Source organism: Convolutriloba macropyga, chromosome 5 (assembly GCF_964194025.1).
Source record: "Convolutriloba macropyga chromosome 5, txConMacr16.3, whole genome shotgun sequence".
Lineage (NCBI taxonomy): Eukaryota > Metazoa > Xenacoelomorpha > Acoela > Convolutidae > Convolutriloba > Convolutriloba macropyga.
In genome coordinates this window covers 52,425,637-52,453,632 of record NC_134472.1, presented here as the reverse complement: position 1 = coordinate 52,453,632, position 27,996 = coordinate 52,425,637, and the positions used below count along the sequence as shown (strand labels likewise).

Below are 27,996 nucleotides of genomic sequence, written 5' to 3'. Positions count from 1 at the left end.
ATGTTATAGATCTAGATAATTTTTTTAGTTAAATGCAGCGTTTTTGATAACCATAAAATAAAGTTATCAAAAATTTAATTCCAGACAACGCGCAATGAAAGTGGAAGTAGGACGAGCTCCCTTTGTAGTTTACAAAGATTGCTAGTTGTTTTTGGGTATGTACTCCCGGCAAATTGAATTAAAGTGGTCTAAAGAAGCTTATTTCGGGCAAATTTTGATGAAAAAAGCTGAATTTTGAAGTATCTAGCCCAAAAATTTAAATAAAAATAGTAAACAGAATTTTTTCGTCTTTAAAAATAAAATCAACAGTACTATTTACAACAATTTCTACATACTTTATCGAAGTTGAAAAAATTTAGGGAAATATGAAGAAAAATAACGCAAATTGATCTAATATTCAGAAAGATTTTTAACCACGATAAATCGCTCTAGAAAACAAAATTAAAAATATTTTTAATTCCATATTCTACGCTGGTCGGGCTTTTTAAGGATACCACTCATAACTCTCTACGATGAATATATCGATCGGTCAAAATTGACTGAACAAAAAAACCAGTTGAGTATATAGTTCCTCCCCCTCAAGAGGGGTCGGAACAATAAAAGTGTAAAATTAATTTCAGCGCTAGCCAAAAATGAGAGAAGACTTGTATCATATCCTTTCTCAAAAACAATAATCTTTCGTTTTTCATGAGAATGAAACCTAGAGTAATAAAATATCAGGAAGAGTTATTGAGTAATAAAATAAAATTTCATGAAGCTATGAGATGCGCCTGCAATAGGCTTTAAAAAATTAAGATGCGCTCGCAAACAAATCACTGAAAAGTCAAAGCAGAAAATTTTCAGCAGATAATAGAGAAAACTGATAACCAAAAGCAGGAGTCTATTGGTGATAAAGGTCAAGACTTCTTAAAGTACAGAGAATCGAAACAAACAAAAGAGTAACCAAGAGTACTCTGCAAAGCAACACTTTTTTAGAAATATTTTTAGAAATTGAATTCAGAAATTAATATTTTTTCAGAAATTCAAAAGTTGTCGAACATTGAACAACCAGTACTCTTTTCTTAGAAGCCTTAGCCTTTCAAGGTATTCTCTCATTTTTTTCTCAGCTTTTCTAGGACTTCTTAATCAATCTCGTGACAGGAATGCGAAAAATTGATTAAGATCGAATTTAAGCCCCATGCTTGTGAAACAACAATTTCAGTAATTTTTTTCATCGTCTATCTCTAAAAAACTTATAGTCAAACATTTTACCTGCTTTCACCCATTTATCACTCACAAAAACTTCAAGAAAACGATCTACTCCATTAATCACTCCTGACAAGATAAAAAAAGAAAATAACCCAAGTGGGTTTTCATGGGTATAATTCACAGATTTTAATGTTCACAAGGAATTTTACTAAATGTATATCAACAGATCTAAAACCACAAATTAGGCAGCAGAATTAAAAATTCTTTATTCGAGTCCGGTTACGTTATATCCATCCGGTTTCCGGGGTTAATCAAATTGCGATGCTAAAGCGTTCACATCAAGAAGCAACCTTTACTGTTGATATTCCTATCTAAATAGGAATAAGCTGTCTACACACGAACAGAAAAAACTGCTAAAAAAGCTGCTGAAAAAATTCTGTGACGTATTTTGATATTTGAAAACCCCTTTTGGGACTGGAAAGAGGTAAACCCTTCATCGCCATCTTTAACGCATTTAAGTTTTAACTGCTCACTATCATTAAGGGGTGACTCATAGTGAACCACTTTTGTATTTGGCGCTCCATTCACGATTATCCGAAAAGACAACAAGAGTTATCAGCAATGAGTAGAAGCTAAAAGAATTAAATAAATTTTGATACGACTTCTTCAAACAAAAAGCGATAGCAATGTTACCCTAGAGTTTAGAGTTCTGAAAACTTGAAAGTATTAATTTTCGTTACCATCATATCCTAAAATTAATCCTATTAAAATAGTATGGAAATTTTGACTGCATGTCCCTAACGACGGAAACGCATACAGAGGATTAAAAATACTCCACTTTGATTTAGAAAATGATCACAGACAAAACAGGGGTGTCAAACTCCAATTTCTTATCAAACCGCGCTGTACTTGAACAGTGCAATATTAAACTGCACTTTATCACCTATAGAAAGTATTTGAGCTTCTTCTTACACTAAAGCAAATACTTCATTATAAATTTATTCTCCTTTGGCAAGAGATTCAGTCCTTGATCAAGCTATCCATCTGAACGAAGTTATTTTCATTCACTAGGCTAAAGTATATCACAATTCTTGACGAATTATTTCACTTCGATCCCTGATCTAATCCCGAACCCTAACAATACAGATTGTACTAGAAATTAAAGCAACAAGCCAAGCCACAACTTGAAGACACGTCTCAGGTAAGATTCGAAAATTCGACATCATTCTTAGTTGACATACAGTGGATCTTACAAAACTGGTATACCAGACTGTTCTTAATTGGTGTTCTTGCCATAATTTGTTATAAAATTTGGTTCTAGCTATTTTCACATTTAGATTAGGTTTTTATTCAAATATGAAAATTGCCACATAAAAATTAACACTATTGTACGTCCTGATGACCAATTAAAAGACACCATAGGGCCCTATTCTTGTCACTTTTCTGTTCAAATTAATTTCCACGCCCCAAAAAACCAATAATTTTTTCGAAAGAAGGTGGGAAAAACAAAAGTCACCTATCAAATAAAAACTTTTGAAACCATAAATACCCGTTTACAACCGCTTTTTAATGATTTAATGACATAGAACATCACAATAGCTATCATAAAAAAGCCACCATCAAATGAGATTTCAATAAATTTTCTCACTATTACAGGCTTATTTTTCAGCAGTTTTATTTAACAAACAGAGAAAAACAGATGGTTGGGAGAAAGCAATTTTTAAATTTTTTAACATTGCCGACAACTCAAAAAAAATTTGCGTTGATAACTGACTGTCTAACAAATTGGGCGCCACTCAAAACCGATGTGAACAAATCTAATCTGAGCCACTATTCAGTCTTTGTTTTCACGCGCCTTTCAAGCACCAACAACACCTAAATATAACCATTGTTGAGAGGAAATTTAGAAACTAATCTGCATGCATTAGCCCTATTCGCATCAGAAAAGGCCCAAGCGCCCAGTTAACACAAGAGGTAGAGAAAGTGATAAATTACATTTACAGAATTAAACCAACACCAGCCAGAGCGGGCGACCCATAGTAGGAATTTTCCCGGTCCTAAATAACCTTTCATCACAACAGAAAGGTCTGAAAGGATGGAATAAAGGAAATGTAGAAAAAGATGTCATTAAAGTTCAACCATGCAATTCTGATTATTTGTACTTTAACCGTTATAACAACCAGAGCAGAGCAAACTCGCGTTCAATTCCCAATGAAAACAGTTAAGACCTGGCTCTAAGTGCCCGGCTAATTTACATTTTTCATAATACACGTTGAATCAGTTTAAACAAAGAGGAACCAACCTCCATTTATTACCTCAATTATGCCTCAATGGAGAATGGTAAGTAGTAGTAGCAATAGCATTTCCATCTTAGGGTGAATAAGACAGATTTATAAAAAAATAGAGCTACATATTAAAGGTAACACTAGACAGATTAACAGAGCATAGACTGTTTAGGACACTGATTGAGCAAAAAAATAGTTGAGACAACACAGTTATTTGTTCAGACCTGAAATAGAGCCGGGGAAACTAAATTCCTCTTTGTTGGGTTTTTTTGGTTGTCAATTTAGCTGGAACGATATAATTGTTCCAGCCTAAACTTAGTTACGAGGTGGGGTGGGGGTTGGGAGTCACTATATGCTCAACTGTTTTGTTTAGCCAATTTTTGCCGATCGATATATTCATCGTAGACAGTTGTGAATGGTATCATTAGAAAGCCCGTCAAGCGTAGAATATCAAAATTAAAAGATTGTTTTGACTTTCGCTTTTCCAAGGACTTATCGAGATTTAAACTTATAAGACCATTCGGCTGATTTACGCTGTTTTTGTTCAGATTTTCCGTAATTTTCCCCAAATTTTCATCATTTTAAACAAAAATGTTAAAAAATGTTCGGAAGTGTAATTGGTTTCATATTTAACAACAGAGGAGGATCTCTGATCTGTTTGATCGGACGTTTTTAGCTAAATTAATGAAAAATCAGTCTCTTTTCATTAAAAAAATGGCACCAAATATGCTTCGTAAGACCAATTTGTCCAAATTTGCAACAAAACACGTCTAAAAACTGTTTAAACCATCTTCGTTTACTCAAATAATAGCTATTTTTCTAAGAAAGTGTTCTGAAAAAAAACTAATTTTTGTGGCTTTCTGCAAATATAAATCGATATTTATCCCAAAATGCATCATTTAAATTAATATATTAAGATTTTTTCAGCCAAAGGCATTAAGCTAAAATTTGGAACAAGTACGGTTTTTTCATAGCACACCCAGTTTTGGTATCAGCATTCATTCACCAATCAAACTTGATTCGAATTGTATTATTACTACTACTATTACTACTACTACTACTACTACTACTAGTACTACTACTAATATTAGGGCACTGCATTAGAAAAAAATCTTTTCTCACGTTTTTAAAATCGTTTCCCCTGTTTTTGTGCCAATTACAGACAAGTTAGTTTCCATATAGAACTTCAATAAATCAGCTATCCCATTAACGTTCAAAGTGGGGGTCCAATAACTTTTTGCAGTCTATGACTTAATTAAATCAAACAGAAGTCCATTCCGCCACGCACATTAGCATTAGTGAAGCGATCTACTGCTTTCAGTTGATAGCTATTGGTTTTTATGACTTTGAATATATTTGTTCTAAGAAAATCAGTTAATCGTTGAACGTCATCACATGTCTAGTCTCGTTTCTGTTAGTAGAAACTTGTACCTTAGTTTCATTCATTAGGTTCCTCATTTTGTAGACAATTTCGTCTAAATGTGGACAAGCGGAGGCGGAACGTTATATTCAAACACACGTTACCGAGCCTCTTAGTTCACATAGTTATAGATAGTATACTCCGAATGGAAACTGCGTTGAACGGCCATTAAATTGGCAGCAGCATTTTTTGAAACCTTAATTGAAGACTTACCGAAGTTCAACATGCGACATTTCCAACCATTTTGTCTGTTTTCATCTGGCATCTTTGATCAGAGTTCAAAGTTTTCCAAAACGTTTGGGAAAGTTTGCTAATTGTTCTAGAAAATTTTGTTAATAAATTCAGAACTTTCCGTAAAAATACTGCAGAGATTTTGGCAAACTCTAAAATCTTCAGACTTAATTCTAATTCATTTTTGAGGCGGCAATTTGGAGCTTTTTGGAACAATCGATATTTTATTGCCGTCTAATATAACTTCACATTTTATAATGTTATCTAACATACCAGTTATGGCAAATGTTTTCAATTGTCTCAACTAATTTTATCGCGAGATAGCGACTTTTATATTGGAAAAGAAACTGTTTGATGAATTAAATCGAAAAATTACTGCGCAATTTCTAGGAAAAAGCAAATTACCAATTGCACTAAGCATTTTCACACCCAAAAAAATAGAGCATGAAAATTTTTTATTTGAAATTCCACGATTTCGAACTCAATTTACGACTTTCCGAAATAAAACATCTGAATTTAGTTCTGAATCCGGTCAAAATAACGGGCATTACCTAAATAGAACTGTTAGGATCAAGCCACATCGAACACATCATTTAAGACTATATCTTCATTAAAAAACCAATTGACATTTAAATGGACTAAAATTTCGAGAGAATTGCCTGCAAAAAATAAATGTCGCACATATTAAAATCCATGCTGCTAAATTTACTTTACCGGCGCAAAAGAAAAAAAATCTGAAATTAAAAACCGATACAAAGAGCTCATGGATATTGCCATATTAGACTACAGTCACAGACTACTGTTGTACACCCAGGAGATTTATCAAAAGGCTTGCGTTAAAAAATGATTGAACACATTTTGAACTTAAAAGAATAAAAGTAACCCTCAGTTTTAAAAATAATAACACTTCATTTGATTACAATTTTCACAAGAGAAAAACGAGTGAAAATATCGCTCTTATTTCAGGAGTTCAAAAAGAGATCGCTGCAGCACTTTTCTACGATGGACCCAGAGACGGAACAGTTGAACCCCTCAACTAACGATAGTGCAACTCCTTCTCCTAGTCGAGAGCATGCATCTAGTGTCCCAATAAGACAAGCATCGCATTACTCAGACGAAGAACAAGACATGGTTCCCTCTTTGGGATACCCGATCATTGCAACGGCTCATTCCTCACAGAACAGTTTGCCACATTCTAATTCCATCGATTTATACAGGTAAAAATCTAAAGCGCTGCAGATTGTATACCATTTTCATTACTCATATAGTTAGTCAGCTGCTGTACTTACCTCATGTTTTACTATGGTACAGGCACGCGCAATATTTTTACGAACTTGAGAACATCAGAAGCCTTTTTTTCCGGATTTTCTCTCTAATGACCAAAAAAATAGATAGGCATTTGGTATATCGCAATTTACTATACAATTACATCTCTTCAAAAAGCGCCAAAAAACCACTCAGTAGATAAATTTCTCTGGAATGTGAAATGCCAAAATTGTACTAAGATCAGCTGTCGTGGCCATCGATCAGAACAAGATCACTAACATGAAATTGCTCCAGTTAAATGCAATGAAACTTACAATCATGGACCGTAGACTGCCGGAACAGCTGTGAAACAGATTTGCGTGTCGTATAATACAGATAGAAACATACAGATATAAGTTTGAAAAATCTATCGACGCCGCTCAGTTTTGTACAAACTATGTAAAAAACAATCAGCGATATATTAATCAGACTTGTTAAAATTCACTCCGTAGAAGCCTTTTTTTATTAGGGACTTTGATTACACATATGAGTTCCTTTGACATTAAACTAAAGTGTAAAAGTCATTTTATTGAGTGAGGTAAGCCACGTATGATAAAAATAAATTTACGCAAATGGCCTAAAAGCTTTTGCTAGAGTGAGTGAGAAATGACGTCATGCTCGCAAATGCCGTCAGTGAGAGGAAAAGTCGTTGCACCGTTCAGCTTTGCGGTGTGAACAAACGTTTAACGAAAAAAGAGCGTCAGACCACGAAAAAAAACATAGCCGGAAGAATTCCGGAAACGACTCGGAGTACAATACTGCTCATCCTCACTGACCTGACACACCTAGTTGATGACAATTAAATATCCTTAAACAATAACTAAAAAGCATCTGATAAAATTTACATCAAGCTGCGACTCCAAAGTACAGGTAAAACCTGGTAATACAGAAAAACAGTTATTTGCAAAAAATAATTTTAATTGAAAGACAATGTGACAGGCTCATAAAGAAAAAACCGAGCAAAGGGAAAGTTGTTGGCAAAGGAGAAAATGAAATAATATTCTCTACCAAAATAGAATACAAGCTCCCAAACAATAATAAGTGAAAACTTTAAATACATCTTCTGCTAGCCCAGTCATCCGATTTATACTATGTAGAAAGCAATAAAACCTGAAAAAAAAATAGAAATTTGCATAACTTACTTCAGTGAAAGGTTCCTTGTCTAGCTTTCATGTGTCAATTCAATGAAACTACATCTGCAAAATATCACCTAATTAAAAATTGATCACGAAAATCGACAGTGAGAGCCAGAAAATTAGATGAAATAGGCAAAGAACTTAAAAACCGAGAAAAATTGGCGAAATTTGCTTAAATATATTTAATTTTCTTTAACGAAAACAACTCAAAGTTAAATATAATCGAATCGGCAGAAAACCAAAAGTGATAAAAAAAAACAACTCATTTTAACCACAAAACTCCCCAAATGCTAGATTGAAGAAAACAAAAATTGCTGTAAAATATTAACATAGCCGGCAGATTGCCGGAATAGCTGCGAAAGAATAGAGTTGCGTGCCGTATGATAGAGATCGAAACAGATACAGATAAAAGTTGAAAAATTTATCGACGCCGCTCAAAAAGCTATGTAAAAAAATTAAACGATAAATTAATAAAGCTTGTTAAAATTTATTGCGCAGAAGCCTTTTCATTAGGGACCCTTATTGCACATATGAGTTCCTTTGACCTTAAACTAATTAAAAAAAAACAAATTTTAAAGTGCAAAAGTCATTTTATTGAGTGAGGTAAGTCACTTATGATAAAAATCTAATCACGCAAAAAAACTGCTAGACAGAGTGAGAAATGACGTCACGCGAGCAAAAGCAGTTAGTCAGAGGAAGAATCATTCAGAAATTTTGACGTTTCAGCTTTGAGGTGTGAACAAATGTAAAACGAAAAAGAGCGTCAGACGACAAAACAAAAAAACCAAGAGCACCGCAATATAGCTCCACTCAGCTTACAGCTTTGCAACTATAAAAGACAGGATGATGAAAATGGCTGAAAAAGACACATAAAGTGTAAAATTCGCTTCAGATGGTCAAAAAGCTTTCAAACGCACAACTAGCAGTTTACATAATTGAGCGATACACCGCTGGCCGAAAAAATGGTAGTTAAAACTAAAAATACTATCAAAAATCCACAGGTGATTAAAAATTTCCACTCGCTCAGTAAAATTTTTTGATTAAAAATTTCCGCTCGCTCAGTAAAATTTTTTCACACCTACTTTTCTCGCGCTCTTTCATAAGCGACATGAACAAACTCTCTCGTCTCTCAGCAATTTGACCAGAACACTGTCTTCACTTCCTGTTTCAAATTCACTCCAACAAAATTACCAAAAAAAGACGCTCCACCAATACTCTTCGAGTCGTAAAAACCAAGAGCACCGCAATATATCTCTACTCAGCTTACAGCTTCGCAACTATAAAAACTTATATGATTAGCTAGTGTTTAACCCCAGATTCTCACAAATAACGGCACACTTGAGCTGTTTTAAAGGTAGAGGGCGCCATTACTTTGGCAACAAAAATTAGCTCTTTCTACTTTAGTGCTGGGATTCTTCCTCTCACCATACTTATCTCGCTAAAAGCTAAATTTCACTTGTACAGGACATAAAACACACATAGGCGCGAATACCAAAAAATGTTTTAAATGAAACTTCAACTTTTCCAACGAAAAAATATATAGCAAAGCGAATATTTAATTTACATCTGAAAAAATCTTCGTTCCAACCATTGGACAAATTAAAATTCCCGGAAAATAAAGCCCAAAGTACAAATATTTGAAATGGGGCTGAGATTATATGCACTTGCGCAAACCCGGGTGTACGAGCAAAAAACTCAATCTTAAAACAGCAAGCGAAAAATCATCGATAACTACTAAAGAATGTAAAATGGAGCAGTAAACGAACATTAGAACTCGCTGGTTTATGACTTTGCGCGCATTAAACATCTTCAATTGGTTAGATCTGCACTTCAGTTTGCTGTAAATATATAACTTTTATTAGACCAATATAGCCTCGCTGTAGTTTCTGGCCGCTAAAAATTGTCGCAGCATAAGAGTTACATTGAGCTGTTCAAAGTTATCAGATCATCTTTGATCTAAAAATGGCGGGTAAAATATCTCATTACATACAAATCTTCCTATTGAAAATTTAACGACTCAGCAATCAGAACTGAGTATACCAGTCTCGTTCCTAGGAACCGCCAACCGTTACCTTGCCCGCACTTTCGAGTGGCTGTTTTCTGCTAGCTTACCTTCATCAGTGTTCCAAAACACTAACCGTTAAGTTAGCATACAAACCCACATTTCTGAATTTCACGTTATGTCTATATCAATCGGATAATGTTCGGATGTTTCCGCTGTTTCAAATCCTTCACTTGAAACAATTCGTATTTCCCGCTTGGAGAACCTCATTCCATGTTAATCATAGAAGTCATGCCTTAAAGCAATGAGCCAATGCTGCTTAACCAACCATTGAGGTCACGCTCCAAATATTTTTTACAGCATTTTGAGTCAATGCCTTGATTCTGTGCCTTTTTTTCCAGAAATTTGATTGCGCCGTCAATACGAAACTTAAGATCCAAATTTATCACACATTGGTAGTCAATCACTGCCAGGAATCCAGAGAGACATTTGCGCAGCCGTGGTATTGACGGTCTTTTCCATTGCAAAACGGAAATAAACGCTAACAGAAATGCTTCTCCAATATAGATCGGAAACATTTAACTTTTAAGACAAAACATTCATGACAAACTTTCTCAGCATCCTTAAGATGATTGATGACGAACTCAGATCGGCGCATGATTTCTGGCTAGATAACATCTGGTCTACAAATTAGTATTATATTCCAGTCACATAACTGATCTCTCTGAAAATGCCATTCGCGTCATTTATGCTTCGCAGCCATTAAGACCGTATATCGACAACCAGAAGGTAGTTATTATAGGGCTCTTGCAAACAACTTGGTTCACAAGGATAACATGAACGCGGTCAAACAATAAAAGTTATTAAAGCATTTTCGTTGACATTGATCAGTTCTGGAAACAGTTTGTTTACTTTAATTCGCAGTCAAATAAAATTTTTCCCTTGAGATTTCTATGCATTTCACGAATTAAAGCAGATTTTACTTTCTTGATTTAGGATAAAATTCTTAATATATATTTGTGCTTACTGTTGTTGATTTTTCAGCAACAAGTTTGAGAACCAGGACTCTCCCAATAACAAATTGCACTGGCCCAAAACTATTTGCCCCAATACTACAAGACATACAAGAACAGTTGCCATAAATGTTTTATTGAATTCAAAAAATGTCTTCAAATTCCACCAAGAAAAAGAAAACAAAAAAACACCAAGGACATTGCAAGTCAAAAGAGACATTAAACTTTAAAAAATACACTCGAATAACAGTCACAGTTATCAGTAACCATGTCAAGAGGAGTAAAAAGTTAAGAACAAAATTTTACAATTTTTTAAATTGTGAAATATATATTTGCAATGCCGGATTTTTTCTTCAGAAAGATTTTCAATTTTTAACTACGCGTCGTAGAGAAAAAAGAACCATCATTTTCAAGTCCTCAGAAGCTAGTTTTGATTTTTTATAAAGAAACTACACAAAATAGCTCATTTAGAAAAGAAAAGAGCTGTCTTAAATCGTGGAAGGAAAAGTGAAATTTTTTGGTGGTGGCAGGCGCAGGGTTGAAAAGATATTGAATAAAAAAATATAAATATAAATGCCAGAACAAATGTCATTTATTTAAATAACTATAATCATGGACGATTATTCAAATTTGTTTGTAAAACCAGAACAAAAATACGTGGCAAAAATTAGTACATGAAAGACGAAAAAGAAGTTTTCTGCAAGCTTTTTTGCTTCTTAGTATTAACCAATTCAGGCCTTCACATTTTTGTAGTTCAATAATTTTCAATTTCACGAAAAGAGAGAAACTTTGTAGAACATGGGAATCGAAAAGTTAACAGACAATTTTAAAAAGGAAAGAAACATACATTTTGCGATCTTAAATGAGTTTTTAGAGCCACTTACCGCCTTAAAATAAGTTTTTCTGTTTCAAATGCCAGAAGTCATATCCAAAAGACCAACTGAGATACACCCTATGTACACGAAAACTACAGATCAATTTGATTAAAAAGAAAAAACCAAACAAAGAAAACATTACACCCACTACACTCACAGAACTGAACATATATGGGATAATTGAGACGAGAACAACATATCAATAGGAAGAGAAAGAAGGAAAAACTGTTTTAGTTTTCAAATTTCTATTATGTTGATTGCTCCAGATGCTTCAGGTGACTTCAGAATTTAAGCTCCCAGATAGCCTCCAGTTGACCATGCAATTTGAGCCAACAAAATATTTCAAAAACGTGAAAGGATCACCCCAGAATTTTCCTGCAAAGTTTTAGCGCAAATTAATGGTATATATTGTAACACTTCATGGAAGCTTTGCGTCATTTTAAGCGCTAATATGGCGTAACATAATTGGTTCGTGAAGGAACATTCAAGAAACATAACAGGAAAAGCAACCAATCGAGGAGAGAAAAAATGTTTTTCACTCTCAACGTCCCACAGAATACGTTTTCAACGTTCTCTTTGCGAGTGATTGATCTTGTTGAACTTCAGCTTTCTGAGGAGCCCCTTTATACTGCTTAATAAATGACAACGCACGGGTTTAATATCTGTTATAATTAGATCAAAATGAGGGCTTTGATTTAGTTCAGTTTTCATATCAAAGAAAGTTGTAATCAAGGTTGCTCCAAAAATTTGCTCAATTTGAGTTGTGCAAAACAGTCAAAAGAGCGTTTCCTGTCAGGCCAAAAAATTGTTGATAAATTTGACACGTATTTAGGAGTATTCGTTGCTGCACGTTCTTGCGCGAGCCGTCTTGTTGTTACATATATTTAAAGTCTTGTAAACATTAGCCGATGTATTGAAGATTTGAAAAGATAAGAATTTAATCATTTTAAGTAAAACTGATCTTCGAATAATAGAAAAACATTTGATACAATTTTTTTCAACACTCCAAAGCTTTAGAGAAAAAGGGGATTCTAAGTTAATTCGACTTTCACTTCAGGTCCAAACGGAGAATTTTGCGGGTTTTTCAATGGTCATGTAGATGTAAGTTGTAGTCGGCACAACTGACTTTTAAAAGCAGCAATTTTGACCAAAAAATGTATGGGGGGAGGTATTCCTTAGATCTTCAATGGCATTGAGGTAGTAGTGCTTACTACTTAAGTTTCAGTTCATAATGGTAGCCAAACTGCCTCGCGCTGAAGCTGAATTATATATGCTTAAAAATGTAGCTCAATTGGGCCATTTCTCTAACTAGACTAAAATTGAGCGGCTAACACAGTGACTGTGAAAAGGACTTCGCACTGAAGCTTTCATAGCTTGGCCTTGGTTTCAAACGGAGAACAGTTTCTGGTTGCATAGATTCGACAAAATTTATCAAATGGGTTTTGTGCCACAAGCGCCCCAGAACAAAATTTACAATTTTATAGCACACAAGTAAAATAGTAATTGCAGGACAGGTTTTTGAATAAAAATTGATGAAAGTGCGTTGGAATAGAAAGGTCAATACAGGCGCTTCGCTTATGATGCCAGTAGTTGAAGGGATTCCTAAACAATCAAGCCTACCTCAGTAATTCAATGGGCCTTGTTCACTGAAAATAAAAAAAAAGATATATTTTACTTACTTGATCCTTTCATTGCCACCCTTCGATCAAGGTTATCGGTAATCAAAATTTTACAAGTAAAATTACCGCCATTAACTACCGATTTTCTTCCTGCCCTAAGAATTATCTTAAAGGGTTCAAAACAATTTGCCATTAAGATCAATTCATAAATGCACACGAAGACATAGGACACTAATACATCCGTTATCATCTTCGATCGCAACGCATTAGATAAGACAATCGATCAATCAATCAATCAAATACACCGTAAGTTCAAAAACTATAACTGCAGAACATATGATAATAGGAAACAGTGGTATTAAAAAAGTAACACTACATAATAAATAGTTGCCATTGTTTCGGATGGTTTCAACAATTACTTGCTATCATGTGACTCATAAGTGACTCATGGCCTTAGAATCTAGTAGTTAATGAACAAACTTATTATAAGAACTTGTAACGACAAACTTGTGGTGAATAATTTTCATTGAGTTGTAACACAATCCAAAACTGGACTATTCGCAATGCTCAATGAGAATTCACAGGAAATAGTTAAAAAATCAGTTCAAATTCTAAAATTAACCCTCACTTCATTTCTCTTGAGCACGCGAACCATCTTCACAACATTCAATAACCAAAACGCAGTTTTCGCAAATAATAGGAACACAGATCACAAAAATTTAAAACTCTACTCAAAAATAATACAAGTCACATAGTAGGAAATGCAAATTATAAATTCTGAGAACTAAAATTAGCCAAAGCTGAAGTAGAAAAAGACCTGAATCTCTTGTTTTGTCTTCCGTTTTAACTTCGATTCACTTCATAAACATTTTGTATTTGAAGACTGAATTTTTAAAAAGGACAAACAAATTGCGCAATGAATTGCTTGGCTTGTGTCGATCACAAGTTGAACAGTTTAAGCTCTCTCTCCGCGGATTCTTCGCGCGAGTTGGATGTCCTTTGGCATTATAGTTACTCGCTTAGCGTGAATTGCGCACAAGTTCGTGTCCTCGAACAGACCGACCAGGTATGCCTCAGCCGCTTCTTGCAAGGCGCCGATTGCAGCTGTTTGAAACCTGAGGTCGGTCTTGAAGTCCTGTGCAATCTCTCGAACAAGCCTACAATAAAGTTACAACAGTTACAATTCGCGTATGTTCGGAATGAGCTTTGAGAAAAATTTAAAATAGATGAAACCGCTAAATTTTGTCAACTTATTGTCTTTTTCATGTTAAATTGTTTAAACGCATAATTTTTTAAATCTCTTTTTGAACACTGAATTCTCAGAAAACTTACTGACTACGTTTTCCGAGAACTTATTTCAATACGTTTTCCGAGAATGTAGATTCATAAAAAAGATTAATGAAAGTTATGTTCCAATCAATACAGCATAAGATAAAAGTCAGTGAGTACAATCCATGGCAATTGCAATGGGTGGTCAAAGAGTTTGAACTTTTCTCGCATTTTTAAACTTAATGAAAAAATTATAAACTTCATTTCGGTCTCGATCACGAGCCACAGAGAAGATACAATACAGATACTGTTGTAGCCTGTTTCAGTGGGAGGGGTGAGGTGGTAGTAAATAGTCTGTGTTAGTATATAGTAAGGGGTTTCAATTGAAAGTATTAGAGCTTATATAGAACTATTAAAATTTAAAATGAAACCAATTTAGGCGCACTGTTCAGTTGATTTTTAGTAGTAAACTTCCGTCAATTGAGCCCAGCTGCTTAAAGTCAAAAAAGCATAAAAAATACTGTAATAAAAAAGATACATGACTACAATAAATGCTTTAAACTTCGTTTCGTTCGACAGCAATTAATTAATTAGCATTTGACCCAGTACACGTTTAGTACACGACCGGACTACATTGGTTTATCGTTGTCTCTCAAGCCTGCTTTTTAACCTTCAGGCATGCTTGTCCAGTAGTAAGCCTTATGATGACTGTTATTTACATCATTTTCAAGTTCTGTATTGAACTGCTGTACAGTATAAACTGTTCGAAAAATAGAACGGCTTCTTTTCAGCACCCATGTACAATTGTTGACTCCATAATACTAATTCTATAATTTTTGACTCTCCGATGAATTTATTTCCTCTCAGGTGGTATACAAATAATGTCATTGGAAGTTAGTACCCCCTTTACTTGACCTGCTTTTTAGGGAAGTTTTCTAAATGTATACTGAGACCCTGTATGGATTAATAACTTCCATAAGATGAAAAGAAAACTTTCGCGACTTGCTACCACTGAATATTTTTCCTTTGAACGCGCTGAAGTTCGGTACTTTTTTTCCGCTTTTGTTCACTTGACCTTATTGAGAAAAGCACTTCAAAAGACATTAATCATCAGACTATGTCGTTCAATTCACTCTTCCTTGAAGCTTCAAATTGCGCCGAATTTTCCAGGTAATTGTATTGAACCTTTTACTAGTACAAATCCTAAATTGCTCCTCTATCTATGTGGAAAAATAACTCATTCAGGTTAATCTGAGCAGAATCAATATTTGTTCAAGTACTACTCCACATTTCATGGATACTTATTTAACATTTCCTTGTTCCGTGTCCAGACATGTAGCAAAACCGGGCTAGTTTTCATATCATTCCTCCCACAGTGTGGATATTTGCGAGGGGAATAGAACATTAATTGAACTTGAATAACTCCCTATAGGGTTCTTTAATCATTGCAACTCAAAGCTCCCTGCAAATTTCACATTCCTTTATTGACCAGGGCTATAATACAAACAAAACTTACCCTCTCGGGGTAGTGGCTATAATCTTTGCACAACAGCAAAACTTAAACTTTTCTAGCCGCTAAAGGCAGCCAACAATTTCCTGTTTTTCAAATCAGTTTACAATATTAAATCTATTTGTAATTCTTTCAAATAACCCGTACGACCAGTGGCTTAACTTGCTGGTTAAAACTCTGGAACCTTGGTAAATAGGGGACTGATACCAAATTGTTTTTCTAAACAGTAGGCCATTTCAATTCACACAAAGATACTAAATTTTTTGCATAAAATGAGATCCATTGTTAAACATGTAGAGATTCTAATTTATCGCCAAAGAACTACACAGTTCAGGAACATCTTTTTTCGGCGTAATTTTTCTGCCCATATTATTTTCTCAATAGTCTGACAAAAACAGTTTGTCTTCGACAATCATTAACGCTTAACTTAGAAAATTATTTTAAAATTAGCTGAAATATACTCGGAGAGAAGAAAAGACACTACCTTTGAAAAGGAAGCTTTCTGATGAGGAGTTCCGTTGACTTTTGGTATCGTCGGATCTCCCTCAAAGCCACGGTTCCAGGGCGGTATCGGTGGGGCTTTTTCACTCCTCCAATTGCGGGTGCACTTTTCCTGGCGGCTTTGGTCGCAAGCTGCTTTCGGGGCGCTTTTCCTCCCGTTGACTTTCTTGCAGTCTGTTTTGTTCTTGCCATTTTGAAGTTCCGAAACCGTCAATCAAAATTTGCCTCGAGGTCTTCCCAATATGTATACTTCAAATTGATCTGACTTCAAATTACTAACTGAACTGCCTTCAAAGTAAGTGAGCTAGGCCTTAACACGATCTGCTATTAAAATCTGCACTGCTCTCGAGTAAGTGCTAAAACTGCCAACTTAATCTGAAAGTAACAAACATTCGATTCATTTCACAAAGTTATTGCAGACAGCTTTATTCCTATTTACTCCTCCAAATTTAGTATAAAGAGCCCGATACACTTTTTGTTCAACTAATTGAGTTTTAACATGGCAGCAGAACAGAAGAAGTTAACCAAGAGTTACTCCGAAGGGCCACCCAAAGAAGGCAAAGATTTGAAAAAGTCGCATTCTGTCAGATTGTAAGTATTAATATTGGCAAGTTATCTTAACTATAAAAAGCTCGAGTTTTGTAAACGTTTTTCTGCTATATTTGAAAAAATGTATATGGAAATAAGAAAAGAGTTTTACAGAAAAATTACCCAAATTGACTGAGGCGGCTTTAAAATTTCAAAATCACTTTGAAATTCGTATCAAAGTAAAAATTTTGTTCACATCAAAAATGGCACAAAATCAACTCCAACCAACTTAAAAAAACTAAACAGTTTGAATGCTTTAAGCAATGGAAACGTTTAATTCAAAATAATTCAGCGACAAAAAGGGACCGAAAGTTGGAATCGGAATCATTCAGCATACAGGATCGCCATTTGTGTATTTCATATTTATTTTTCCCCATGATCCATGTACTGTGACTTTCCTATTTTTTACCCCATACATCGGGATCAACAAATACAGCATTCACTTCTTTTCGTATCTATCTCCATTAATATCTATCGTAAAATATCTATCGTTCCATTAATAGATTGCTTCTTAACCTCTTCTCCTTTTTGTTCCATAAGCGACTCGATATTTATTTTTTCACCTTTCTCAGAAAACCATCCCAAATTATCCGCAATCAGGTGATTATTCTGGCAACTCTCGCACTCAATAATTACAACTCCTTCTTGATACGCGCGTTTCGACATCATTTTCATCTCCGATCTGGTCCCGCATACTTTGCATGTAAAAGAAATAGCCAGCTTTCCAGATATTTGACCAAGACTTTGACTGTTTAAAGACGTCGTCGATTTTTGACGTCTTGGCAAAAAGTGACTGAATACAACTAGATTGATGGATACTGTATTTGGTCTGACGGTTAAGGAATTTAAATTTAATCTGTATTGTTCTAATATTGGCATTTTACAATGACATAAACTTGGCGACAGCACGTTTCCATTTTTGAAGATAATAGATCTAAGAACGAACGTCGGTCGCATTAGCCACGTTTTATTCATAGAGGATCTGAAAAATCAAAAGAACTCATAATTTCCATTGCAATTACTTGGGACGTTTCATCTTAGGATTTAACATACCATTAAAAATCAACAATTGAATATATTTTTCATCACGCTCGACTAGAAATATTTTAAGAACTAGATTTTACGTAATCATTGGACTACAAAAATACCACGCTTGACCTAAATATTTTAGGGCCAGCTTCGACTTATTAACATAACTTTATATCTATCGTAACGATCTCTTGCCTTTTTTAATCATTAAGTATGTCTTCAGTGCTGTCAAATGAACCAAATTACTTCAAAATTTGCTGACACAGATCGGAAAGATGCTCTAAACACTAAAAAAAATTGATTTTTTGCGTCATCGTGTACTATAACAATTTGTTAATCAGAGAAAACATTTAAAATATAATTAATTCACTGATTTATAATCTCCAGTTTGGAATGTGTTACGAAGACGTAATTACTTTCAGCGATGACGAGACACTCAGCAACCTCGGAGACTCGCAGCAGTCGGGCAACAAAAGACGAATCTCGTTCGCAGCCAATGTCAAAGCACACAGGGCACGCTCTGCCAGTCAGTGGTCTCGCCTCGCTGTCGACGAGGAATTCCGAGGTTAGAACACATATAGCATTTCCTGACAGGTATATATACGATTTATAACAGCAACCATAGGACAATTACTGTTTATTGCGCAACAGAGTTTCCTAAATTGGGTTTAGAATTCACTTGTTCTCAAAGTTTACGCAATTTTAAATGAAATTTCAGGTCGAATTGACACAACTGGATCGACTTGGAGTCAGTACAGCTTCACTTACGGCACCAAAGAGATCAGACCTCTGGAGGACAACTACACGGACATTGGAAAGAGACCCTCTCTGCGACAACTTCTGCACGAGGGGAGAGATGGCTCCGACCACGAGGAGGACGAGGATTCGGACTCAGAGGAAACTGGAAATGGGACCAACAGAGGGACTAGTTTGCAGGATGGTGTCAAATATATCAGAGATAACAGTCAGAGTAAGGAACTAGCTCAAGAATAGAACAATCAAATTGAAAGAAGAATAGCTAGATATTTTTCAGATAAATTTATATCGAAGAAAAGCTTGCAACATCGACAAAAAGTCAAATAAATCTTTACAAGCCTATAATTTTCCGGATCCTGCTAGTTATTGGAGTAATTTCTTCGGAAACAAAACGATAAGAATCCGAGAAAAAACATATTACGCACCTGGAAAAAATTTAAGCTCACAAAAATTTTCACTTGGTGTTTCTTAGGTACAAACGGAGAAATCAAACTTAAAATCGAGCAGCCCTCGAAAACAGCGATTGAGGAAACGGAGCCCATGAAGTTCGACTGGGTGACCGGAGTTCTGGCAAGATGTCTGCTCAATATTTGGGGAGTTATGATCTTCCTCCGGATTCCCTGGTGTGTTGGACAGGCGGGAATTCTACCGATGGTCAGTATCATTTTACTGTCCACCGTGGTTACAATTATCACCACACTATCAATGTCGGCTATTTGCACGAACGGGTTCATCAAAGGAGGGGGTGCTTACTATCTGATCTCCCGGAGTCTAGGACCTGAGATCGGAGGAGCTGTTGGAATCATGTTTGCCTTCGCCAATGCCGTCGCTGTTGCTATGTACATAGTGGGTTTTGCCGAAACAGTGCAAGGAATATTTGGTTAGTGTAAACTCTCAAAGCTCTTAAATTTGTCCCTCATTAAACTGAATGCCGGTTATTCCAGTACTAGAATAAGAATTTTTGGCAAAAAATTTCAGAATGATTCCAAAACCACCAAGAAGCTGAAAACTGTAAAAATTCCTTTCATTTCAGTCGAATACGACCTCTACTCTCCTGTGGACCTCAATTTATGGGACATCAGATTGATTGGTTTCATCACGTGCATATTCATCCTAGTTGTCGCCCTATTAAGCCTATCGCTGGTCATCAAGGTTCAACTAGGACTCCTATTCCTTCTAATAGTCGCCATATTGGATGTCTTGATTGGATCATTGATAGCTCCTCCCTGGAAAGGCGACAGAACCCAATATGGATACACTGGTTACAATTATTCAACATTAAGCGACAATTTATGGAGCTCTTATGAGAGTGGGAATAACTACTTCACGGTATTTGCCATATTCTTCCCTGCGGCCACCGGAATTTTAGCAGGAGCCAACATTTCAGGAAACCTCAAAGATCCAGAAAAGGCGATTCCAAAAGGAACTTTGTTGGCCATATTTATTAGTACTGGAATCTATATCCTTCTCAGGTTAGTTGCAGTTTTAAATTTGGGAACATGAACAAACCATAAAATTATTTCCTAGTCCTACTAATATTTTCATAAATTTTTAACTCATTTTTAAGAAACATGCGAATCAGAACGCGCAACGCTAAAAAATGTAGCAAGAACGTACAACGCAAACCACTGCTTTATTTCGACGCTTTAAAAATTAAATTAACAATTATTGGTTCCCATTTTCCTCAAGCTTCTTTCTGGTATAATAAGGCGATTTTTCATAAGTCGACTGAACTGAACAAAACTAGTTTTTCACTATAATTTTGAAATAATTTAAGTTCAGTCAAAACAAAAACTCAATCATTTTGTGCTTTATACCTATTTATAGCTCCTTTAACATACAACATCAAAGAATTCAAATTCTCTTTCTGATTAGCATCTGCACTTGAAAATGTCATCACAAAATTTTGTTTCGATAACTTGAACACGATTGAACAGCTCAAAACATCTTCATCAGTATCTTGATCATTTGCATTATCAGTCACCTCTTCTTTGCGGATTGAAACTAAGCTCGATTCCGAGATGCTTGGTGATGTTACTTGATTTTGCGGCGTTAAATTTATGTTACTCAATTTAACACTATCATACCCAGAAACATCGCAATTGATTCCGGAATCCACATCGTTATCGATGTCCGAACTCAAATGACTCAATTTGGGAACTTTCGACAACGGTTGTTTGCCGGAGTCATCGTTTCCATCGCAATTGGCAGTTAAAGTTTCAGTTTCGTGAGATCTCTTAAGCAAATGGATTTCCGATTTGTCAGAAAACGATTTTGTTGTAGCGGCATTGATTTGATCATCTACGATGTTCGATTCCATTTTCTCAGGCGTTTTTTTCTCAGCTCTCCTTTGCCTTCGACTATGAATCCAGGTAACTTTTCTAGCCACAAACTTCAGCTTCAAGCAACAAGGAATATCTGAGACTGTCTCAATGTTAGCATCTTTAACATCCATCAGCAATTCATGCGCAAATTTTGATATACATGAAAATTTTTCCAGATCCTTTCCAAAGTTCATCAAATCAGAAAACTCAGTCAGCGCAATGGACCATTCAATTGGTTTGCTTATGTTTTTGCTTTTGTGTTGATTTTTCGTCGCTTTCGAAATCTTGGCATAGTTTGGAAGAGGCGCGTTCACGTTTTCACAAAATGTCCACGCTAATCCCCATCGCCAAGTTTTGCCTTGTCTAAATTCGGTCGTTTCAATCCTTTTCACAGATTCGGTTTCACTCAAACGCTGCTTAAGAGGTGCTAAGTTTTTCTTTATACCAACTAAAGCAGTAAACCATTTCACTCGCGTGTTCACAATTAGGCTGTGATCTATTAAAGTGTTAATTACAGAAGTTTCCCCGCCTGGGGTTGAACATTCGCTTTGAGATCCAGCTTCTGATGAAACATCTGTATCGTAAAAAGGAGGATTTGTCAAACAAAACGTCCATTCTGACTGTGGGTCTAAAACGTCTGATAATGCGTAACCGTTTTCAACTCGTTGAACTTGGATCTTATCATTCAGATCATTCATGTTGATATTTTCTAAAGAAGAATGAACATTTTCGTAATCTGATTCCAAGCAAAGGCCAAGAAATTCCCAGCTGTTAACTTTAGCGCCAAGTAACATGTAAATAGCACAGGAGCCACAGCCTATGTCAATTCCTCGAACTTCGCGGTTCCCAAAACTCGAATGAAGAGGTAGCAAACTAATCAAATCTTCAATCCATAAAATGTAGTTCAGCCGAAGTGGAACTGTGGGCACAAGCCGACTACTTGGGATATTCGTTTTCAATCCGAAATAGTGAAGTAGCAAAGTTTGACTCAAAATCTTCATAGCTTCCCTGTTTTTGAAATCATAAGTAAGCTTGTTCTTAATGTTTAGTGAGCAGAACTGTTTGAACTCTGGGTATTTTTCAGCTAGCTGAGCAAAATTGGGTTTAGTTCTGAAGACACTGCGAGGGTGCATCAAATCAGTGGTCGGTTCCATTGCAAATCTGCAATATAAACGATTCGTTAGTATCAAGCTTTCAGGTATTAATATAGTATTAGGGGATGCCATAGTGTGCCTAGACTGACTAGGAATTAGCTTAGTTCGAGTAAGTATTCAAAATAACAAAACTTTACAATAACTGCAAAAACAAACGAAAATGGAAACAACTGCAAGCACACAGAAGCGTTACCATTTGGAAAACTCCGCACGTAAACAATCGCAAAAACACCCCCATACAGTAAACATTGCGTTCTATTTGTTCAAAACCCCAAAGAAGCCTTAGTCCTGGCCCACTTCGAGCCAGACAAGACGTCAATGAACTGATAATTTGCTGCAGTTGCAAGATCATCAGCAATTGTGCGAACACTTTCTGAGGTGTCAACGACACCATTTTTCTCTTCATTTAGAAAGCAGCTTTTGCCCATGAACCGAAAAAGAGTAACACTGGATTCTATATCAGGTTCAACAGTCAATGTTGCTACTGGCCTATCGTCAGATTTCGTTTCCAATTGCTTGAGTAGATCCAGAAGTCCTTGTCCTCTATTCGTATCAAATTTCACTTTGACTCGACTAACAAACGAAGCAGGTTTTAACTTTTCTTTTAGATTGAATGATTCAAGATGAAGTTCTAGCTCATGGCAAAACTTAACTTTAGACTCAGCCAAGCCGTCTAAACTCTTGGCAAACAATTCTAATGTCAAAGAACAGTTCGAGTTCAGCGCGGCGCATATAAGCTTTTCACATTGATGAAAATCTCGTTTCAAGTCTGATAAGGAGTCTTTTGAAATTTCGATTGTCGTTGAATCGAGGGGACGGTACATTTTGGAAACTGGTTGGAACATACCATGCTGCTCTTCTATTTCAGAATCACTAACTTCTTGGTCAGAACTGGGGTGAGAATCCCATTCAACATCGGGCGGTGTAGCAACATGTTCAAAAGAGTAATCGTTCGCGCTATGCGCAATATTGTTATCAGAGTCGATTGCTTCAGTTTCGTTACTTTGAATTGGATTAACTGTGTTCCTCTCTAAATCGTGGTCTATTCTTTCTTCTAAAGCTGGGATGGTTTGAACAATCGGTTCATCGCTGATTGTAGTTTGGTCGATGCTCGGGTCGTCATTGATAATTGGCCCCAGTTCGGAGTCAATCACTGCAGCTTGAGAACTAGAGGGCATGTTCTGTTCTCCAGCTTCTCGTGTCTGACAATTTTCGTTCGTTGTGGAATCAAAGTCAACCTTTTCATCTAATTCCATATCTTCATTTAATTTTAATTTGGTTTCATCATTTAATCTTGGTTCACCTGGAATTTGAGTTTCGTCCAACTTCGGATCATTCGAAGTGTTCGATGCATTTAAATCTACTATATCTAAAGCATCGTTTAGATTATTTGGGATCTCAATCGCAGGACTGCCGGGTTGTTCATTAGAGATATTTGATTCCTCGCTGACACAAAAATTTGTTCGGCTATGGATCTCTCTGAAGCGCATCTGCAAACGCTCCCTTCTAGATCTTTGATTTTTCCTGCGGACTAGAGCTCGCCATCGCTGCAACCTTTCAGATCCCTCTAGAGTAGGGAGTGGTTGGTGAAAAGGAACTGTCGAAGTATTGCTGATGTAGCCACATGCTCCTGGCGGAAAGTCTTCGCTATTGTCAGACCACATCACTAATGCTTGTTAATTCAGGAAGCAATAAGATCGAGAACTAAGCCCTATTTAATTTCGCACTGGCCTCATTTTTCTGAAAAAATTTCGACAAAATACAAGAAAGACACAAGGAATACAATAATTTCATAAGTATTATGGGCAAAAATATGATGAACATCAGCGCTACTTATGATGAACATCAAGACAAAATAGCTTAAAATTTAATAGTCCAATAGCCCAGCAAATTAGATAGTTTATAAAATCTTTCAATCATCAGGCGAACAGAACTTAAATAGAACGCTCTCACTAAAAATCGCTCCAAAACGAAGACAAATCCCTCACAGAACACCCATAACGCATTGATTGTGTACATTTTCTTCCCAAAAACTAAAAGACAAAAATGTTCCTCCATCATTCTAAAACAAACTAAGATTGTTTTGCTTATTTTGGTAGGAAATTAACAATTCTACGCAAATTAGATATTGTAAAATCAACAATTCTACAAAAAAGACTACTGAAATTGCATCCTTCTATTTCAGTGTTGTCTGCGGTTCCTGTATGTTGCGAGACTATGATGGATACGGATTGAAAATGGTCAACAGTCAAGTCATGCCAACTCTGTCTTTCACTTACTATATCCTTATCAGTGGAATTGTGGCAGCTTCTCTCTCTAGTGCCATTGCGAGCTTAGTGGGAGCTCCCAAGGTGTTTCAAGCTATCTGCAGAGACAACTTGTTCCCATATGTTGGGGTTCTAGGCAAGGGCTCACCAAAAGATGACGAACCAAGACGAGGCTACATGCTGACAGCTTTGATTGGTTAGAATTAAGTGCTAATTTGAATCACAAGTTGGTTAAGGCTATAATTCCCCTACTAAATAATGGGTAGAAAACCTCTTTATACATTTTCCACAATAAAACGTAGTTATAATACAATATTCGTTATAAGTGAAAATCAGAGTTATCAGAGCTTTCTTCATGGCAAACATCAAGTAGCAACTCTTCATTCATTATTAGCTGCCTTTTTTAGGTCTATGAGCCTTTTTTAGGTCTGGCTTTTGTGGCTGTGGGCGAACTCAATTTGATAGCCCCTCTCATTTCTAACTTCTTCCTCATCAGCTATGCGCTAATCAACGGAGCTTGCTTCATCGGATCCGTGAGCAACGCACCTGGATGGCGCCCCAGTTTCAGGTCAGCACAATCTCTCACAATCACAGCCTCAGATTACCTAGTACCAATAACCACTTTTTTGATGAAATGTTAAACAGCTGAAAAGGTTAAACAGCTCAAAAAGCAACCAAGGCTTCTTGAGAGCAGTTCTAAAGCAGTTCTCAGTAGATTGAACGAATGAAATATAAAATTGCAATAAGTCTGATACTTTTAAGGTTCTACAACAAGTGGCTCGCTCTCATTGGTTTTCTGAGCTGCTCATCAATCATGTTCCTGATCGACTACAAAACTGCCTTGATCACCTACTTTGTCATCGGAGCCCTCTTTGTCTACCTGGTGGTGAGAGATCCCAATGTCAATTGGGGTACTTCTACCTCCGCATTTGCCTACTTGAGTACCCTTCATTCCATACTCAAGCTACAGAACACACCTGATCATGTGAAGACGTTCAGACCCCAGATACTTGCAGTTACTGGCGATCCCAAACGGAATCCAGCTTTGGTCACGCTAGGTGCGTTTACAAAACAAAAACAACCAGCTAACTATTTTGTCATAATTTTTAAACGGTTTGAACAACAGTTGACATAACTTCTGACCATTAAACATTGAAGCCAACTGCTGTCAACAAGCGGTTTTTCAATGTCACAATTGAACGCTGAAAATATGCTTACTGCTACTTACAATTTTGCTAATAATAACTCCTACGAGAACAGGAATTTTGGTTCATGAAGACGGACCAAGAAAGACCATGAGGAAGACGAAGATCTGAAATAGAGCAAATTTTCATGAACATTTACGCTGTACATGCTTGGTGTATAAAAAAACTTTCCATTTGCATAAAATTGTCTCGTTATTTAAGTGAAAACAAAGAAAACTTAAGTTGTGGGAACTTCGTATGAACTATAAAGCATTTACAAAACTTTTGAGCAAAAACTTTTGATTCCGAATCAAAGTTTGATAACAAAGATTTGTATTAATTCACGATTTACAAAACTGTCTATGATTTTAGTGAGTGCCGTAACAAAGAACTCGAGCATGATGATTTGTGGCAACATCATTGACAAAGCAAACAACGCAGCAGACCCTCCTGTACCAGAATTCAGTTCAGTTAAACAGTGGCTAGTAGAGAACAAGATAAAGAGCTTCTACTGCCCCCTCTTCTGCAGCAACTTCAGACAAGGCGTCTCTTGTTTGATGCAGACTTGTGGCCTTGGAAAGTTCAGACCAAACATCCTATTTCTAGGCAAGATATATGGTGGTTTTCAATTAAGTTACCTCAATTCAGAAGCGTCAGATGATTAGCTACAGCTTGGAAATAAAAACAAGATTTACAATAAAATGTCAAGATCTACAAATCAAGAAAGCCATTTCCTGGCACGTACTTCATGTGCTTTCTGGCAATCTACTACGACTCCACGCCTAATTTTCCCTCAATCCAAAATATATTATTATAAAGTGACTATTATAGTATACGATTAGGAGCATATTATAGAAAAAAATCTTTTCAATTCTCAAACCGATTATATATAGGTATTTTAGGTCAGCGCTTTGTGATTGAAGCTTTCTGATATTTGTCATTAAAATTTTTGTCACCTTATGCTACATTATACTTCTGATGTTATTCATTTATACTCAGAGGAATTAACTCATTCTCCTTCTCTAAAGACAGTTACAAAATTGGAATAACTGAAATGAATCGTTCTTTTGAGTACTAGACTAGATTATTTCAGGTTACAAAAACGACTGGCAATTAGCGCACCCAAAAGACGTGGAGGATTACGTCAATGTGATCTACGACACCTTTGAGCTTAACAGCGCTGTGTGCATACTAAGACTGCCCAATAAACGACCAGTTAGTATATTTAAAAAATTAAATTAAAGTACTCCTCTTCTAATGATCAACCCCCCCCCCAAAATTATAGAAATATATCAATCATATATCCTCAAATCCGATGCACAACTCAAATCTGATGTACAAATTCCGTCTCATGTTTTATACTCCTAATGAGGAAGAAGACGAACAGGAAGACGAGCTGAAAGACAGAAGCGAGACGACAATGTCAATGCAAAACTCATCAGTAAGTGAGAACATATTCAAACTGAGGCAGTCAAAGGGAACCATTGACATCTGGTGGCTGTATGACGACGGAGGACTCTCCATCCTAATCCCTCACCTCATCTCACTCAATTGGAAGTGGTCAGGTTGCCAGCTACGCATATTCATTAGGTATGTGTAAACCACATCTATATCTAACGCGATCTGCGCTATTCAATCATAAAAACATGGGTTAAAATGATTTCGATTACTGAATTATTGCTACTGAGCGATTAACTTCCAAAAACCCAATAAAAACTAAACGAGCACCTGTTATTAGATTCTATTTTGTTGAAGATTTTAAAAACTATTTATCTCTTGATTTTGCAAGGCTCTATTGAGAACTGAATGTTTCAGCGGCTCTCGCTCAAAGCAAGAGGAGGATTATCAGGGAATGCTGCAACTACTTCTGAAGTTTCGAATCCACGTGAAATTTTTAAAAGTTGTGCCCGAGTTAAAAAGCAAACCATCAAAAGAGGAGTGGCGACGCTATGAGGAAATGCAGAAAGAATTCGAAACGGATCAAGATGAACAAAACGCTTACATCTCGCCCAAAACTACACAAGATCCCTCTAACGTTCGAATAGCGAAAAGAAATGTTCGAGTTGGTGAGTTAGTAAGAGTGCACTCTAGTGATGCAACAATGGTCATCATCAACATGCCGCTCCCAAGACAATGGGGCCAGTCTCAATATCAGTACATGTGCTGGCTGGAAACGTTGTCTAAAGACTTGCCACCAACTATTCTAATGAGAGGCAATCAGGAAAATGTGTTGACTTTCTACTCTTAATATTCGCCAATTAGTAATATCATCTGATTTGCATCTAACTTTTTATACCTGAATAAAATAATCAAATATCTAATCTCTCTTTAATTAAAAAA

General features: G+C 36.1%; 3 protein-coding genes across 4 annotated transcripts; 1 reads left to right on the top strand and 2 right to left on the bottom strand.

The window, feature by feature from the left end:
- The first annotated feature begins 1,979 nt into the window (after positions 1 to 1,979).
- On the top strand, positions 1,980 to 27,996 carry LOC142339453 (solute carrier family 12 member 2-like). Of its 2 annotated transcripts, XM_075389490.1 has the most exons (13): positions 1,980 to 2,389; positions 6,091 to 6,341; positions 18,394 to 18,536; positions 18,690 to 18,941; positions 19,200 to 19,607; positions 19,761 to 20,199; positions 24,391 to 24,668; positions 24,899 to 25,040; positions 25,235 to 25,530; positions 26,029 to 26,262; positions 26,750 to 26,871; positions 27,017 to 27,246; positions 27,472 to 27,996. In XM_075389490.1, the coding sequence occupies exons 2-13, from the start codon at positions 6,127 to 6,129 to the stop codon at positions 27,902 to 27,904; spliced, it is 3,192 nt and encodes a 1,063-aa protein (XP_075245605.1). In that variant the 5' UTR covers positions 1,980 to 2,389; positions 6,091 to 6,126; the 3' UTR covers positions 27,905 to 27,996. The 2 variants fall into 2 exon arrangements, with proteins under 2 accessions (XP_075245605.1, XP_075245606.1); XM_075389491.1 differs by lacking the exons at positions 1,980 to 2,389; positions 6,091 to 6,341 and adding an exon at positions 16,725 to 16,945.
- Positions 13,260 to 16,546, bottom strand: LOC142339455 (histone H3.3). Its single transcript, XM_075389493.1, has 2 exons — positions 16,338 to 16,546; positions 13,260 to 14,231 (listed from the first exon to the last, which is right to left on the bottom strand). The coding sequence occupies exons 1-2, from the start codon at positions 16,544 to 16,546 to the stop codon at positions 14,030 to 14,032; spliced, it is 411 nt and encodes a 136-aa protein (XP_075245608.1). The 3' UTR covers positions 13,260 to 14,029.
- LOC142339454 (RNA N(6)-adenosine-methyltransferase mettl16-like) lies at positions 20,475 to 22,429 on the bottom strand. The gene has a single exon (XM_075389492.1). The coding sequence runs from the start codon at positions 22,275 to 22,277 to the stop codon at positions 20,523 to 20,525; it is 1,755 nt and encodes a 584-aa protein (XP_075245607.1). The 5' UTR covers positions 22,278 to 22,429; the 3' UTR covers positions 20,475 to 20,522.

Coding starts and splice junctions, on each gene's coding strand:
- LOC142339455 (XM_075389493.1), bottom strand. CDS start 16,546: ATGGCAAGAACAAAACAGACTGCAAGAAAGTCAACGGGAGGAAAAGCG. Junction 14,232..16,337: donor AGAAAGCTTCCTTTTCAAAG/GTAGTGTCTTTT, acceptor ACTTTATTGTAG/GCTTGTTCGAGAGATTGCAC.
- LOC142339453 (XM_075389490.1), top strand. CDS start 6,127: ATGGACCCAGAGACGGAACAGTTGAACCCCTCAACTAACGATAGTGCA. Junction 19,608..19,760: donor AACAGTGCAAGGAATATTTG/GTTAGTGTAAAC, acceptor CTTTCATTTCAG/TCGAATACGACCTCTACTCT. Junction 20,200..24,390: donor GGAATCTATATCCTTCTCAG/GTTAGTTGCAGT, acceptor CTTCTATTTCAG/TGTTGTCTGCGGTTCCTGTA.
- LOC142339454 (XM_075389492.1), bottom strand. CDS start 22,277: ATGGCATCCCCTAATACTATATTAATACCTGAAAGCTTGATACTAACG.